Genomic DNA, 13538 nt, shown 5'->3' with positions numbered 1-13538 from the left:
AATGATTTAATTTTATATTGAAAATATACATGAATAAAACTTTTATTGGTATTTGAAATGAAGAGTTTTGCAAATTTTCAGGCAATTTATCATGATTTGATTACATTATATAGATGTTGATGTTGGAAGGTTATTATGACTGGGAAAATTTAATTTGATCGAACAACTTTTTTGGAGTAAGAAAAAGTATTAAGGCTGTGATTATATTGTTAACTTAATAGCTTGATTTGATTTTCATTTCAAGTTTTAATACACAAGTTTATCGGCATTTGAAATGCGAAATTTTGTTATAATTTTTTATATCAAATTATTTAGGTCCCCCAAGCATTTTTATATGTGCAAAAATATACTTTTTAAAAGTCCATAAAGCGCAGATATTAATCAATAGTCGCGGAATGACACACACTGCCTTATACCGGCCGAGATTTTTCAAAGAATTAGAGATCTAAATGATAGACCCGTCTAATGTCATTTTGAACAGTGACAAAGAAATCGCGAATTAGTTCAAGCCACATGGTGTTCCTCTCTGCACACGAGAATTGAAAGAGGTTCTATAATTTCAGAAAACACTGCTAAAATACAGGAAAAAGTAGGAATTTGCTGAACACAATTATTTCTACCAAACAAAACTTCACATTCTCATCAATAAAATAGTGTGAAAGTTGCCAATAAGAATGATACTTCTGCGCTCGAACTATCTGTTCGGGGCATTCTTTTATAAAACAGGATGGGCAAATATTTTGGAAGCAATTTGAAATTTTTCTTTTGAAGAAGTCAAGCTATCAGGCTTCTCCTAAAAAAATATTATTCAAAAAAAAAAAGATTAAAAAATCATTTGAAAACTGTTCAGTTTGACCAGTTCTAGTTTTTTTTCCGTTTTAAAAAATTCCCTCCACCATGAAAATTCTTATCTTCCAGAATCTATTTCATTTCAAGAGTGGAAGAGGGTTGGGTAGAGAAATTCGATGGCAATCTATTAAGCTTCATATTTCAGGAGAGTGTGCTTCATTTTCAAGGCATTCTAGATTTTGCTAATTCGTTATGGAAAAAGAAAAGTCACCAAAAAGATCGGACTTGCAAGGAATACGTGGTATCGCTATAATTGTAGTACTTGGCTTCCACTTTTTCCCGGATGCATTTCCAAATGGATATCTCGGAGTTGATCAGTAGGTTTATTTTTCTGGATTTTTCTTTGGAAATCAGATTTCCCTGCACTTACCAACTTGCCATATTCCAGATTCTTTGTTCTATCCGGATTTCTAATGTGCATGCTGCTCAAACGTGCTGAAAATCAGTCATTAATTTCTCTAGTCAGTACATTTTACGTCAAAAGATTCAAGCGAATCCTTCCACTTTATCTGCTTGTCATCTTGCTTTCTATGGTTGCTCTGTATAATTTCTTCCCTGAGACCACTGTTGAAAGTAACAAAAAGTCGGCGATGGGTGCACTACTATTTGTGTCGAACAGACCTAAAACTGCACAGGAGGATTATTTTCAAATGGTAAGTATGCAGAATATTAGGCTTGAAGCTTATAATCAGTGTCAGAATAAAGGCCGTCTGATAAATCGGTTTTAAAATAGTCTAAACTTCTCTTGAAATATTGAACCCGGGAAATGTCAGCTGCATGAACTTTTCACAGAGTGAAGTTGAAACTTTTGTCAACAAGAAAAATTGAAAAATTTACGCAATTCAAAAATAATAATAAAAATATTTTTAAAAAACCAAAAGCGCATATTTTCAGCTTTTCTCCGCCGTCGACATCTTCACTCACACCTGGTCGTTATCATTGGAGATTCAGTTTTACTTCTTGGTTCCATTCATCTACATTTTTGGAACTAAAATAGCAAAGAAGTTTCACAATGTGTATTATGGAATTTTAGGTTTTTAATCAAATTCATGTTCAAACGCGAAAAAAAAAATCAATTTTTAAAGGTCTCTCCTCTCTCGTATTTTACTACTCATCTCCCCCGACTGTGGCGTTCAATAACATGTTTGCAAGGGTCTGGCAGTTTTTGATAGGCATGATCGTCTATCGGATGGGACACGACAAAAAGATCACTACTAAAAGTTTGAAAATTTTCCAAGAGGACTACACGCCTGGAGAAGAAAGACGTCAGAGATTTATGTGCAATACAGCATTGATATTTCTTCTCATCATAACCATGTTCCCCTTTTTGCTATCATCTTATATTTTTAGGTGATCCCAGTTTACTTTTTTAAAAATAATTTTTAGCCTTTCAGACCCCTAATCACACTTGGTACTGGCCTACTAATGCTTGTTTCTTCCAACAATGTATTGTTATCGGTAAAAGGATTGACTTATATTGGAGATATATCATACTCCCTTTATCTAATCCATTGGCCAATTTATGCATATTGGAAGCTGACGTGTGATGGAGATTCATACTGTGAGTAGGAAAATTTTAAGTTCAACTCACCTTGAAATATCAAATTCAGTACTAATCAGTGCTCTGGTTGCGTCTTGTATTCTTGCTGTAATCACATTTGAAACTTTCGAGAAGTGGTACCTAAAACTTCCAAATGCTCAAATGGTCGCACTGATCTCCATTTTATTTAGTCTAAACTTAATCATCATTGATAAGGATGCAATGTATGTGCAATCAGGTCATAGGAACAACTCCGATCCGGATTTTGTCTCCAGCGAAATGACTATTGATGATGCATTGAAGCTCAACTATAGATGGAGTATCAATGATCACAGTAACTTGGATTCTCCCACGTGTATTTTTGACTCAAGTTCCAATCAGAATATGTGGTGTCGACATTCGGTATGAATTTTTTTGGTTGAAAAAAAAACCACACCTTATGAAGTTTAGGGTCTTTCTAAAACCGGTCTATACAAGATGGCTATAATTGGGAATAGCTGGACCGCAAATCACGCTAAAATGTTCTATGAAGAATGTGGAGGAAATGCGAAAAGCATCTTACAAGGCGCCGCATTTGGTTAGTGAAATTTTTCTGAAAAGTTGTAAACTTTAAATTCGACTTTCAGGCTGTGAAGCTCTATATCCTAGCATGAAAAAGCCAGAATGTATGGACAATTTTACGCAATTTGCGGAGCATCTGGCCGACGAACAACCGGATTATGGATTTATTTTCACACGGTGAAAAAACTTGTTCCACTTTCATGTTAATTAGATAAATTTCAGACACATGACAATTGGAGACCCGTTATCTCAGGAACCGGAAAGTTTCGATGAAGATCCTATTTATCAAATTATGAAAGCTCAGATGTTTAAATTTGTCTCGAATATCAAACATAAGCTTTACATTCTTGATGCAATTCCAAGGGTTCAAGTAGGTGTCGCATCGAGAGTGGCAACGATGATGAAAGAAGGTAGCAGCCCAAAAAGTATTGATGTGAGTTTACTCAATCTTTAGAAGCTGCTTTGCCAACATTGATTGAAATGTGACGTGAACCATTCAAAACTAGGACATGCAGTTCGTACTTGTCACGTATGAACTGGATTAATTTGCGGATATGAATTATAATGAAAAGTGTGAAAATATTGAACCAGTGTGAAAATATTGAACCAGAAAACTTCAAATTATTCCAGAACGCCTTGGTGGACACAAAGGGCTACGAGTTGGCAAGAAAACGACATGCACAACTCGTGGAAGACTGCAACGGAAAATGTGTTCTCGTTGATTATGCTCCAGAGTTTTACAATCACTCCAGTGGAACTTTCCGATATTTCGACAGGAATGGGTTTTCTTACATGACGTTCGGCAATCACCTCTCACCGTACGGAGTTGAACGGATTCGGCACATCTGGACACGGATTTGCTCAAATCTTGGATAATTTTTGAAATGGTTTTTTAGACATTTTTTCTGTTGTGAAATAAATAGTTTTTCTCTATCGTTCAGTCTTTCGGATAGCATGAATTTTCAACGGCCGTGTGGTTTTCTAGCATTGGTGGTTCATGTTTGGTCTGTCGCAGGTGAGCAACTGTAAAACACCTGTGATTTGGAACACAGGCATGTTATGTGCCTGTATCCTTGGTTTTTCGAAATACAGACCAGTTACACGCAAATTTCATGTTCCCACCTGTGAGAGATCAAATGCGAAACATCAGTGCAAGGCTAAGTGGTACGTCCAGCGTTTGGGGTTTCCCAAACTTTCCCAATAGAGACATTCCGAATATCAATGTCTACCTGAGTGGCTATACTTTGTCATTTTTCCCTCCATTTTTTCCAACATCTCATTAAAAAGATTTATTCATCCCGGATCATTATCTGAATTCTTGTTTCACACTCTTTTCTTCCAGGATGTTCCAGAAAAGTCTAGATAGCACAAATACGGACGGATCACCTGAAAAACCTGTTCAAGATTTCTTTGTTCATGCATGTCTTAAGAACGGGGGTAGAGAATCAAATTGAAACTTGAAAATTTAATCGTAACAGAAATCCGATGAGAAGATGAGCGGAGTTATAGGAGCGAAGGGAAAGGGGATTGAAAAAATTATTTGCATTTATTTTAACACAACAAATTATTAAACTTCACAATTATCTCCATCAAAGCTTGGCACAAACTTCTGTCCAAACATGTCTGACATGCTCTAATCCGTAGGGTGTTAAATGGTTCAAAGACGACAAATATATGAATCCCTTTTCGTCGTAATATCGATAAGTTTCAGTGTCATTGTTGTAAAACACCGGTGAAAAAGAGTTAAAATAAAATAAATAGAATTCCCCCACATCAATGGTAGCTGTATCCTTTCCCCGTTTAACCAACGACGCAATTTGTGAAACACTGTCCCTTCGAATACTTGGTATTGAGTTTGAAAAGCTTATACTTTATATTGGAGATAAATGCTAGCACTTGGGTTTTCATCGTCTGATAGATTGAGTCGTCATCGAAATTTGTTGCGTTTTTTGGCACTCCAATTGAAATGTGTCTGAAACGTTTACTGATTTAGATTTAGACACCAACATTAGAACTTTGTGATTATAAACGCATAGTCAGGCTGTTCATCCCGAATTCTCTCCTTGAAGCTAGTGAAGTTAGATTTGCATTTTGCAGTTCCCAAGCTAGGATAAAAGGGTTCACAACCTGAATCGTTTTCCATGGTCATTTTCTAATATTTTGCCCGGGACATGAGTATTCGTATGAGATAGAAAATAAACTATTATTCCTGAAAGTTGAAAGTAAACAAACTACTTTAATAAAAACTCTAAACTTACCTATTGAAATTTGCCAAACTATGGCAAAAACGCTATTAAAAGCAACTGTTGGTTGAGATATGTAGTGAAATAAGTACGAGAAAATTCCTAAAATCGAGATGTTTAAAATCGAATTTCAGATTGTTCAAACCTAAAACGACGAAGTAGAAGCACTGAAACTTTCTCGAGAGCTTAGATGCAATTAAATATATGAATGGAATGAAGCAAGTAGAATTGAATTTCCACAGACAAGGACCAGGTGTGAGTGAAAATGTCTATTGCGTCGGAGAGCTGAAAATCATAAATTTGTAACATTAAAATTAAGAAAAATGTGAAGGGTGGTCCAAGTGATAATCTGCGGAAACTGTGAAAGTTGTTGACTACAGTGAACGTACCATTTAAAAATAATCTTCTTGCTCTGTAGCCGGTCTATTTGACACAAAAAGTAGTGCTTGAACGGCGGAGTCCTTGTTACTTTCCACAGCGGTATCCGGGAAGATATTGTATAAGGCAATCATGGAAACACACATGGAAACACACGAAACACATAGAAGATATAATGGAAGAATTTGCTTGAACATTTTGAGATAAAACAAAGCGGTTAAAGAGAAAGCGGATTGATTTTCAGATCTTTTGAGCAGCATGGTCATAAGGAATTTAGATGAACGAAGAATCTGGAATGTGGCAAGTGAGAAAGTTTCAGGGAATCCAGAAAAAAACAACTATTGAACCTACTGATCAACTCCGAGATATCCATTTGGGAATGTATCCGGGAAAAAGTGAAATCCAAGTACTACAATTATTGCGATTCCACGTATTCCTTGCAGGTCCAATCTTTTCGATGACTTTTCTTTTTCCATAACGAATTAGCAGAATCTACAAATCTAAGAAAAGAAAACACACTCTCCTGAACTATTAAGTTTAATAGATTGACATCAAAGTTTTCTCTACCCAGCCCTCTTTCACTTTTGAAAATAAAAGATATCCTGGAAGATAAGATTTTTCTTGGTGGATGAAATTAAAAGAATAAAAGAATACTCTGAACAGTTTTAAGATGATTTTTTGGTCTAAGTATTCAATTTAAAAAATATTTTTCCAGAAAATTTAAGGTCTTTTTGCTGAATGTTCTTATTATTCCGCGACTGTTAGAAGTTTTTAATTCTAAGAGCTTTTTTTTTTAAGTCTAGCTTCAAGATCAAGATTTTATCCAATTTTCCACGTAGCACTTTTGAGGATGATGATTGAGATTTTAGCTTCTCACTGTTTTATGGGAAAAAATCTTCTGTCCTAAAATTTCACGGAGATTGCAATCTACGGCAACGTCAATTTTGTGCTCCAATATAATTATATATTGATAAATAAGAACGTTTCGAAAAGTTTTATTTATCTAGTTTTGAAGTCGAAAATAACTTTATAACCTATTATTGAAATGAATTTGCCAATGTGCTGAATATGCTTAATTCTGAAAATGTCATTCATCATACAGAGATTCACAGGGTTAGAGTGGTTCTTAATGCAATGGTTAAAAAAACAACAAATTGTTAGCATAATTCTTCACTTAAAATATCAATAAAAGTTTTAATTACATATTTAAATTCAAAATTCAATCACTCTGATAATTTTCTTAAAATTTTTATCATAAAAATTCATTATAGACTTTTAATTGAAATGAGTCGCACTTTGTTCGGAACAAATTTTTTTAGAGCGAATTACTACTTTTTCTTCTGTATTTCAGCAGTGTTTTAAAAAGCTATACTTCTTCATCAATACTCGGGTGCAGAGAGAAACACCATGTAGATTGAACTAATTCGCGATTTCTTTGCCACTTCCAAGAAGAACAGTAGACGGATCTATCGTTTAGATCTCCAATTTTTTGAAAAATCTCGGTCGGTATAAGGCAGTGTGTGTCATTCCGCGACTATTGATACACATCTGCGCTTTGTGGACTTTCGAGGAAGTATATTTTTGCATATATGGGGACGTAAGTAGTTTGATATTAAAAAAAATTATTACAAAATTTCGCATTTCAAATCGATAAACTCTTTTATTATAATTTAGAATTAAAATAAAATCACGCTATTAAATTATATAAATAACAATATAATCACAGCCTTAAAACTTTTTCTTACTTTAAAAAAGTTGTATTATCAATTAAAACTTCCCAGTCATAATGACCTTCCAACATCTTGGTATAGTCGAATCAAATCATGATAAATTGTCTGAAATCTCTATAATTTAGTTGAAAATCAATTCCAAAAACTCACAGAAACGGTGGCAATTTGCAATGTAATATCTCCGATTCGAATGGCGATTTCCATGTCGCTCAGTTTCAGTTGGTTCTGAAATATTCAGAGTTAGGTTTTATTAAATATTGTTGTTTCAAGAAATATCAGAAAAACATTCACCTTATAGTACACTCTCAAAGCAGATGAAACTGCCACGTAATGGCCTTGTGCAACAATTCTCATGGTCTGCGACGTTTTGTGAAATTTTATATTCCAGATGCAAAACGATTTGAATGCTGCGAATTCATAAATGTTCAGTTTCAAATGAATAAGTGCAGTTCCAAGAGTTGATTTAACTTGATTAATGAATTTCATTACTTTTCTGCAATTGAAATCTTCTACATTGAATTATTGATTGAAAACTTACTTGTCAGTTCTAGAAATTTCCTTGTTGTGAGAATGGGACATTAGTGAGTACTCACGAAGAGAATCAATCCAAACATTTGAAAATTCAAAGTATCGTAGAAATACTTGAATATCTTCTTTTTCCAATAAGTTTATCCCGGGGCATTGAAAACATGATTCCATTGCTGAGCCGGTAAGATGAGCAGAAATGATTAAAAGATCATTGATTGATTCTGCATTGAGAATGTTCTGGAAAACGGATTTTTTTTTAATTTTCAGAGAAATTCTATACAACTTTTTTTATTTCAAGAATTATTAAGTTTGCTTCGAATATTCGCTACTTAGGTATATTTTATGTATTTTTTAAATTTGAACTGGCAGAATGATTTCCCCAATTTTTAAAGTTATCAGAAAATTTATTCATACCTTTGAAAAATTCCTCTTTTTCAGTGACAGTGACTTCTCAACTTCTTTCACATAAAACTGTAGAATTTCATTGTTTGGAAGATTTAAAACTTCACTGAATTTATGGGAATTTTCTCGGGTGAAGTTGGGCAACATTTCAGAATCTGTAAATTTTCAGTTATCAAACTCATCACAACACTACTCAAAACTAACTTGGAAATGTTTTGTTCTGATCTACTTCTTGTATTACTTGTTGTTTGGGAGCTTTGATTTTCCTTATGTCTAAAAAATATAAGTTTCAAGTTTCCTGACGTGATAGAAAAAACTCACAAAATTTGTTCATTCCTGCTCTGATACAGCTATCGTATCGACATGATCGACAAGTAATTTTCTTTGCTGAAACTAGAGCAACATTACTATTATCCTGAAATTCATAGCTCTCACCACAAGAAATAACACATTTATTATTTGCAATACATCTGAATTTGTCTACAGTAGTTCTACCAAAGAAGGATGCACAGGCAGTGCAAACAATTGCTCCAAAATGGGGACTCGTTGTTTCAGGGTCGTTACAGATTCTACATGGACCTGAAAACCCTATAGGTTATTTACAAGACACCATCCAATCACAGACTTTGGACACGCCCCCAGCAGAGGCCGACACCTCGCGGGTTTGTGCTGGCCCTGCTTACTTTTTGACATCAGTGAGCAGCGGGTTAAGGTGAAGAAAATAAACGCACCGTTTTTTCTATCCATCTTGTTATTGAATAAATGAAAGATCTTGAAGAGTACCCGATGCTACGTTCGAAATTCTTAAAGGACATCCTTATCTTTCTCATCTAAAGGTGCGGGGCCAAAAGGCGGGGGGTCACGAGAAGTGTTGTTTCTTGATGTTTTAAATTAATGAATTTACTTTGATCATTATTTGTGTATTCAAAAATGTATTATATTCGACTGAACAGTGGCGCTTATCAATTAAAAAATTTAATAATATTTTACTTGGATTCGGACTTCACCAAAGTTTAACCCCAGATTCACTCAACTTTTGCCAAACTTCTACCCACAATTGAGACGAAACAATAAAAGGTTGGCCTAAAGTTGCTAAAGTATTGCCCAACTTTTGCCCAAGTTTAACCAGCTTCTTATCCAAATTAGTATTTTTGGGCGCAACTTGGGCAAGAAGCTAGAGCCGAATGCCGAGTAAGAAATCAAAAATATATTATTTACGCCAAATGTTTAATAACTCCTCATTCTATTTTCCAAACGTTCATTTTCACCCAGTACTTCAAAATTGTCGCAGGCTTGAAATGTGAATATTTTTCAACAGTCCACTAAATTTTTTTGGAATTGGTGTATGCATGTGAAGAATAGCTTGTCATGTAGTTTGAACAAGGATTCATAAAGTTCTTGCGGCCGTCTAAGGGAACTAGATATCTAATTATCGGATCTTTTCCGAAAAATCCATCGAATTACAGACACGGCTGGCCTAAAATTTTTGAAGTTAAAAAAGGGTTTTGGGAATTTGAGATAAACTAAATTCCCATATCACGTTGGGAAAGTTTCAAATCTACCCTTTTTGAAGATGAGTACTGTATTCAAGTAGTTTTGTGCAAGGAAACCTGTTTTCATTTCGTTTTATCAGTCATAATGTTCGCCTATCCCTGAGACCTTTGGCATCATCACTTTCTGATCAATATAACGAGCTCATCTGTAAAGAAAATTAGCACATTATCTCAACCATGTGTGAGCTACATCCTCAATGCTACTCTCCTAATTCTTTAAGGACACCCTATCTAACACATCCATCCACAGTACACGCAGTTGGAGGTCACGAGACGTTTTAGACTTGGTGTTTGTATTAATTGCATGTACATTGGTCATCTCAACCGGTATTTAATTGTTTTCAAACATGTTTCAGCTTCTTTATAAATACTTAGAATACACTAGTTTTATTTTTAAAAAACCCATAATTTTCCAAAAATTTTATATGTTTCAAATTTTCACGTTTCTTCAGCAGTTACTAAATAATTTTATATGAATAATTTGCTCGAAGTGCTAAAAGCAATTTGAAACAAAGTGGTATCTGAAATATATAAGGAATTGAACATATATTCCTTAAAGTACTTTTAATGCGAATTTGAACTTTTCATTTTTATTTCAAAACTTTAAATTTTAGTGCACCAAAACAGGAGTTTCTACACCAATCCACAGGTGTCAATTGCACATTTCTTCTGTAAGTTACTGTAATAATTTTTATTGTAATTTTTGATTCACTATTTTTGGAACGGATGTATGCATATACTGGGCAAACAGCTTGGAACTCACTGCATCTACAACACAAAGATCCGAAAATAGATTTGATGTTTTCAGTCAAGAAACCTTTCGAGAAGTATCTAATTTTTGGATCTTTTCCGCAAAAATTATTTGACGGCTACCTTGATCTTTTCATTTTTCTCAAGTTGAGAAAATTGAGAAAAATTAAAAATATTTAAGTCAAGTTTTAAAGTTTTTTTTGTGAAAAATTGAATTACAATACACGACCGGAAGACACAGATATGTAAATATAATTTCAAATCTCAAAATTTGATGCATTTCGAAAAAAGTTATTTGCAATATTTTGAGAAAAGAATTCAATACTTTAATTAGAGCTATAAACGTTTTTGGTTGTGCTGTATCTGATAACATTATTAACTATTTTTAAAAAACGTTCGGAGTGTACTTAACCACTTAAAAACCTAGGCGCATTATTGTAGATTAAAGTGAAGATAGTACTCTCTTCGTGATGTTTGTAAGAATAGCAATGATTTTGAAGATTTTCTCCAAAAATTCTCAAATATACATATGGAAGTAAAATTACAGGCAACCAAAAAAAAAGTATTTGCAAAGCATACAAGACAACTCCGACAGGTAATAAAAACTTCTTTAATACTTCATTTTCCAAATATCACAGAAACTTCTTCTAGGTAGGGGACCTGAATGGCATGATTTCTTTTTGATGAGACGTTCTGGAATTTTCTCAAAAAAGTTATGTCGGTTCAAAAATTTGAAAACATGCAAAATTTTCCAACTTGACCAAGTCAGAGCTTGTGGAGGTAAGTTTTCATCTTTCATGGAACCCTTCCATACTTTAAAATTTTCATAATGAGGCAATGAATACTCAATCTTCTAATATATTGGCCTACATATTCCCGAACGAAAAGGCGCGATGGATATTCTTGATGAACCCTTAGATTAAAGTTCTCATGCAATTTTACGGGTAGCAAGTGAGTCGCCGAATTTCACTCATTTTCAATTTGCGCTTCAATAATGAACGTATTTTATGGTGAGCTTTCTAATTCAAATGATATAATTATAACTTGAGTCAAATAAATAAAAACAAATGCAGGTCCATGTCTGGTTTGCAATGATGTCAAAAACACTAGCATGCACTTTGGAGTCAATTCTTGTGCTGCGTGTGCTGCATTTTTCCGAAGGACTACAGAAAATCAATATGCATGTAGTCGAAACAATAACTGTGCAACTTCCTATGGTAAGATTCTGAGTTCTGATTTTCTAGAGATAGTTAACATTATTTCAGAGCGAAAGATTCTATGCCGTGCGTGCCGTTACACCAATTGTCTGAAAGCAGGAATGAGCAGAGGTATGTAGTAAACTACTAGGCTCTAAAATCATGGATATTTAAGGAAACGAAGCATCAAGTCAAAGAAGTATTCCGTCAAGCGGATCTTCAAATTCTTCATCAACTTCAAGATCAAATTCTCCACAGACATACTCTGGATTCAGCAAAATTCTGAAGATTCATCATGAAGATCTGCTGCAATTTTATCTGGAAGAAGTTGAGAAGACAATGAGTCAAAAAAGGAGAAATGTGTCAAAGGTTGGTCAATTTCCGACCAATAAGCAATTTGAACTCCCGCTGAGTATTCAAGCCAAAATTTAAATATTTCAGAACATTCTCCTTGCAAAATCATTCAACGAGCTGATGATAATAACTGCTCATGAACACGGTTCTGCAATGGAAGCATGTATTGACTGTCCGGGGGTAGATCACTTGGAACAGGAAGATCTCAAGGTTTTACTGAAATATGTTCAATTCGCCAATGTATGGATTGACTCTGTTCGTGCTTATTCGGTCTCGGATATAGATTGTTTTAAAGAAGTTTCAGGACGAGATGAGTGGGTATTTAAGCTTAATGATTAAAATATAGAGTTCTTGTTCCAGCAGACTAACTGAATTCCTCCAACAAGTCAAGTCAACTCTGGGCTCCGCATTCGCTGAGTTGAAGCTGAACATCTACGAGTTCGCAGCGTTCAAAGCCTTTTGCATTTGGAAACTGGGATTTTTCTCAACTTCTCGGACAATGAAAACTGTAGCTGAGGATCATTATGATGGAGTCAGTTCAGCATTAAGGAATTATTATAAAGTGAGAATTTTTGTAATGAAATTAATTTTCATTAAATTTATTATTATCAGAATCAACTTAAAATGGACGATTGTGACATAGCAATTCGACTCGGGAATATAACATTGCAAATTGTAACAGTGACGGTATTTAATTTATTTTCAATTCAATTTTATACTTGATATACTTTCAGAACATTTATCACGACTTGATTTGCCTGCATCTGAAGGTTGGCATGCCTATATAAATATTATGTAATTATCTGTAACCAAATAAATTATTGATAATTAAAAATCAATTTCACTGCGACTTAAATCCCATTTGCCCCAAAATACTTGCGTACTTCTTGTTATTATTAATACTTCCAGGAAACTTTAGAGTACTCCTGAAAATTCTGGATTTGTTTAAATCTGTAAATTTAATGGGAAATTCTAGAAAAAATTGGGAACAATTGGGAACTTCAGGATAGGTCGAAAAGCTTCGAGAAATATGTGGAAGATGCAAGAGACTGCTCCAAAAATGAACATATCGCCATCCAACTTGATCAAAGCAATTTCAGCCTTTCAGAGTATCTAAATTATATTTTCGAGGGTTTTTTTTTTGAAAATCGACCATGACACAAATTATTTAGACGAGATGTCTAATAGGGTCACAAAGGTACGGTGAGTAGAGAAGATTCAATAGATATTTATCAGTTTTCGAGTTTTCAATGAATCTACAGTGCAAAAAAATATTCCTGGAATTTCGAAGATCCTTTCCCACTTGCTACTTGCTCGAAAATCACCCTTAGTCGCCCGTTGTTAATTGCTGTTGTAAAGGAATAATAAACATGTTCTGAAAAAAAAAAAAAGTACACAACGGGAGGACGGAATATTGTAGTTTGGTTGCAGTGAAAAGGGAAAAAGATATTGAT

General features: G+C 34.2%; 3 protein-coding genes and 1 pseudogene across 4 annotated transcripts; 2 read left to right on the top strand and 2 right to left on the bottom strand.

Moving 5' to 3' along the window:
* Nucleotides 1-1041: 1041 nt before the first annotated feature.
* Nucleotides 1042-3826, top strand: oac-11 (Acyl_transf_3 domain-containing protein; the record flags this gene model as incomplete). Its single annotated transcript, NM_062273.1, has 10 exons — nt 1042-1166; nt 1238-1502; nt 1744-1882; nt 1935-2199; nt 2244-2410; nt 2460-2791; nt 2840-2966; nt 3016-3127; nt 3173-3383; nt 3581-3826. 10 exons carry the CDS (start codon nt 1042-1044, stop codon nt 3824-3826), a joined length of 1989 nt encoding a protein of 662 aa, NP_494674.1.
* A 714-nt stretch (nt 3827-4540) lies between these two features.
* C49D10.7 lies at nt 4541-6047 on the bottom strand (annotated as a pseudogene). The gene is made up of 6 exons: nt 5923-6047; nt 5583-5861; nt 5339-5478; nt 5209-5295; nt 4958-5159; nt 4541-4922 (listed from the first exon to the last, which is right to left on the bottom strand). Coding segments are annotated over exons 1-6 (1215 nt in total).
* A 1305-nt stretch (nt 6048-7352) lies between these two features.
* nhr-257 (Nuclear receptor) lies at nt 7353-9014 on the bottom strand (the record flags this gene model as incomplete). Its single annotated transcript, NM_062271.3, has 9 exons — nt 8963-9014; nt 8667-8810; nt 8553-8618; nt 8436-8504; nt 8244-8386; nt 7840-8066; nt 7593-7794; nt 7452-7526; nt 7353-7406 (listed from the first exon to the last, which is right to left on the bottom strand). The coding sequence occupies exons 1-9, from the start codon at nt 8976-8978 to the stop codon at nt 7353-7355; spliced, it is 996 nt and encodes a 331-aa protein (NP_494672.2). The 5' UTR covers nt 8979-9014.
* A 2198-nt stretch (nt 9015-11212) lies between these two features.
* On the top strand, nt 11213-12921 carry nhr-72 (Nuclear receptor domain-containing protein). The gene is made up of 9 exons (NM_062270.6): nt 11213-11314; nt 11363-11544; nt 11608-11751; nt 11800-11862; nt 11906-12099; nt 12172-12398; nt 12445-12646; nt 12697-12771; nt 12819-12921. The coding sequence occupies exons 2-9, from the start codon at nt 11529-11531 to the stop codon at nt 12870-12872; spliced, it is 975 nt and encodes a 324-aa protein (NP_494671.2). The 5' UTR covers nt 11213-11314; nt 11363-11528; the 3' UTR covers nt 12873-12921.
* The last annotated feature ends 617 nt before the right edge of the window (nt 12922-13538 follow it).

Source organism: Caenorhabditis elegans, chromosome II (assembly GCF_000002985.6).
Source record: "Caenorhabditis elegans chromosome II".
In the NCBI taxonomy this organism is placed as follows: domain Eukaryota; kingdom Metazoa; phylum Nematoda; class Chromadorea; order Rhabditida; family Rhabditidae; genus Caenorhabditis; species Caenorhabditis elegans.
Note: the sequence above shows the minus strand (reverse complement) of the source record. Positions and strands in the feature narration are given on the sequence as shown.

Excerpts from the sequence above, each read along its gene's own strand:
- nhr-72 (NM_062270.6), top strand. Across the intron at positions 12,100-12,171 it reads AAAGGAGAAATGTGTCAAAG|AACATTCTCCTTGCAAAATC; the intron begins GTTGGTCAATTT and ends TAAATATTTCAG. Across the intron at positions 12,772-12,818 it reads TGCAAATTGTAACAGTGACG|AACATTTATCACGACTTGAT; the intron begins GTATTTAATTTA and ends ATATACTTTCAG.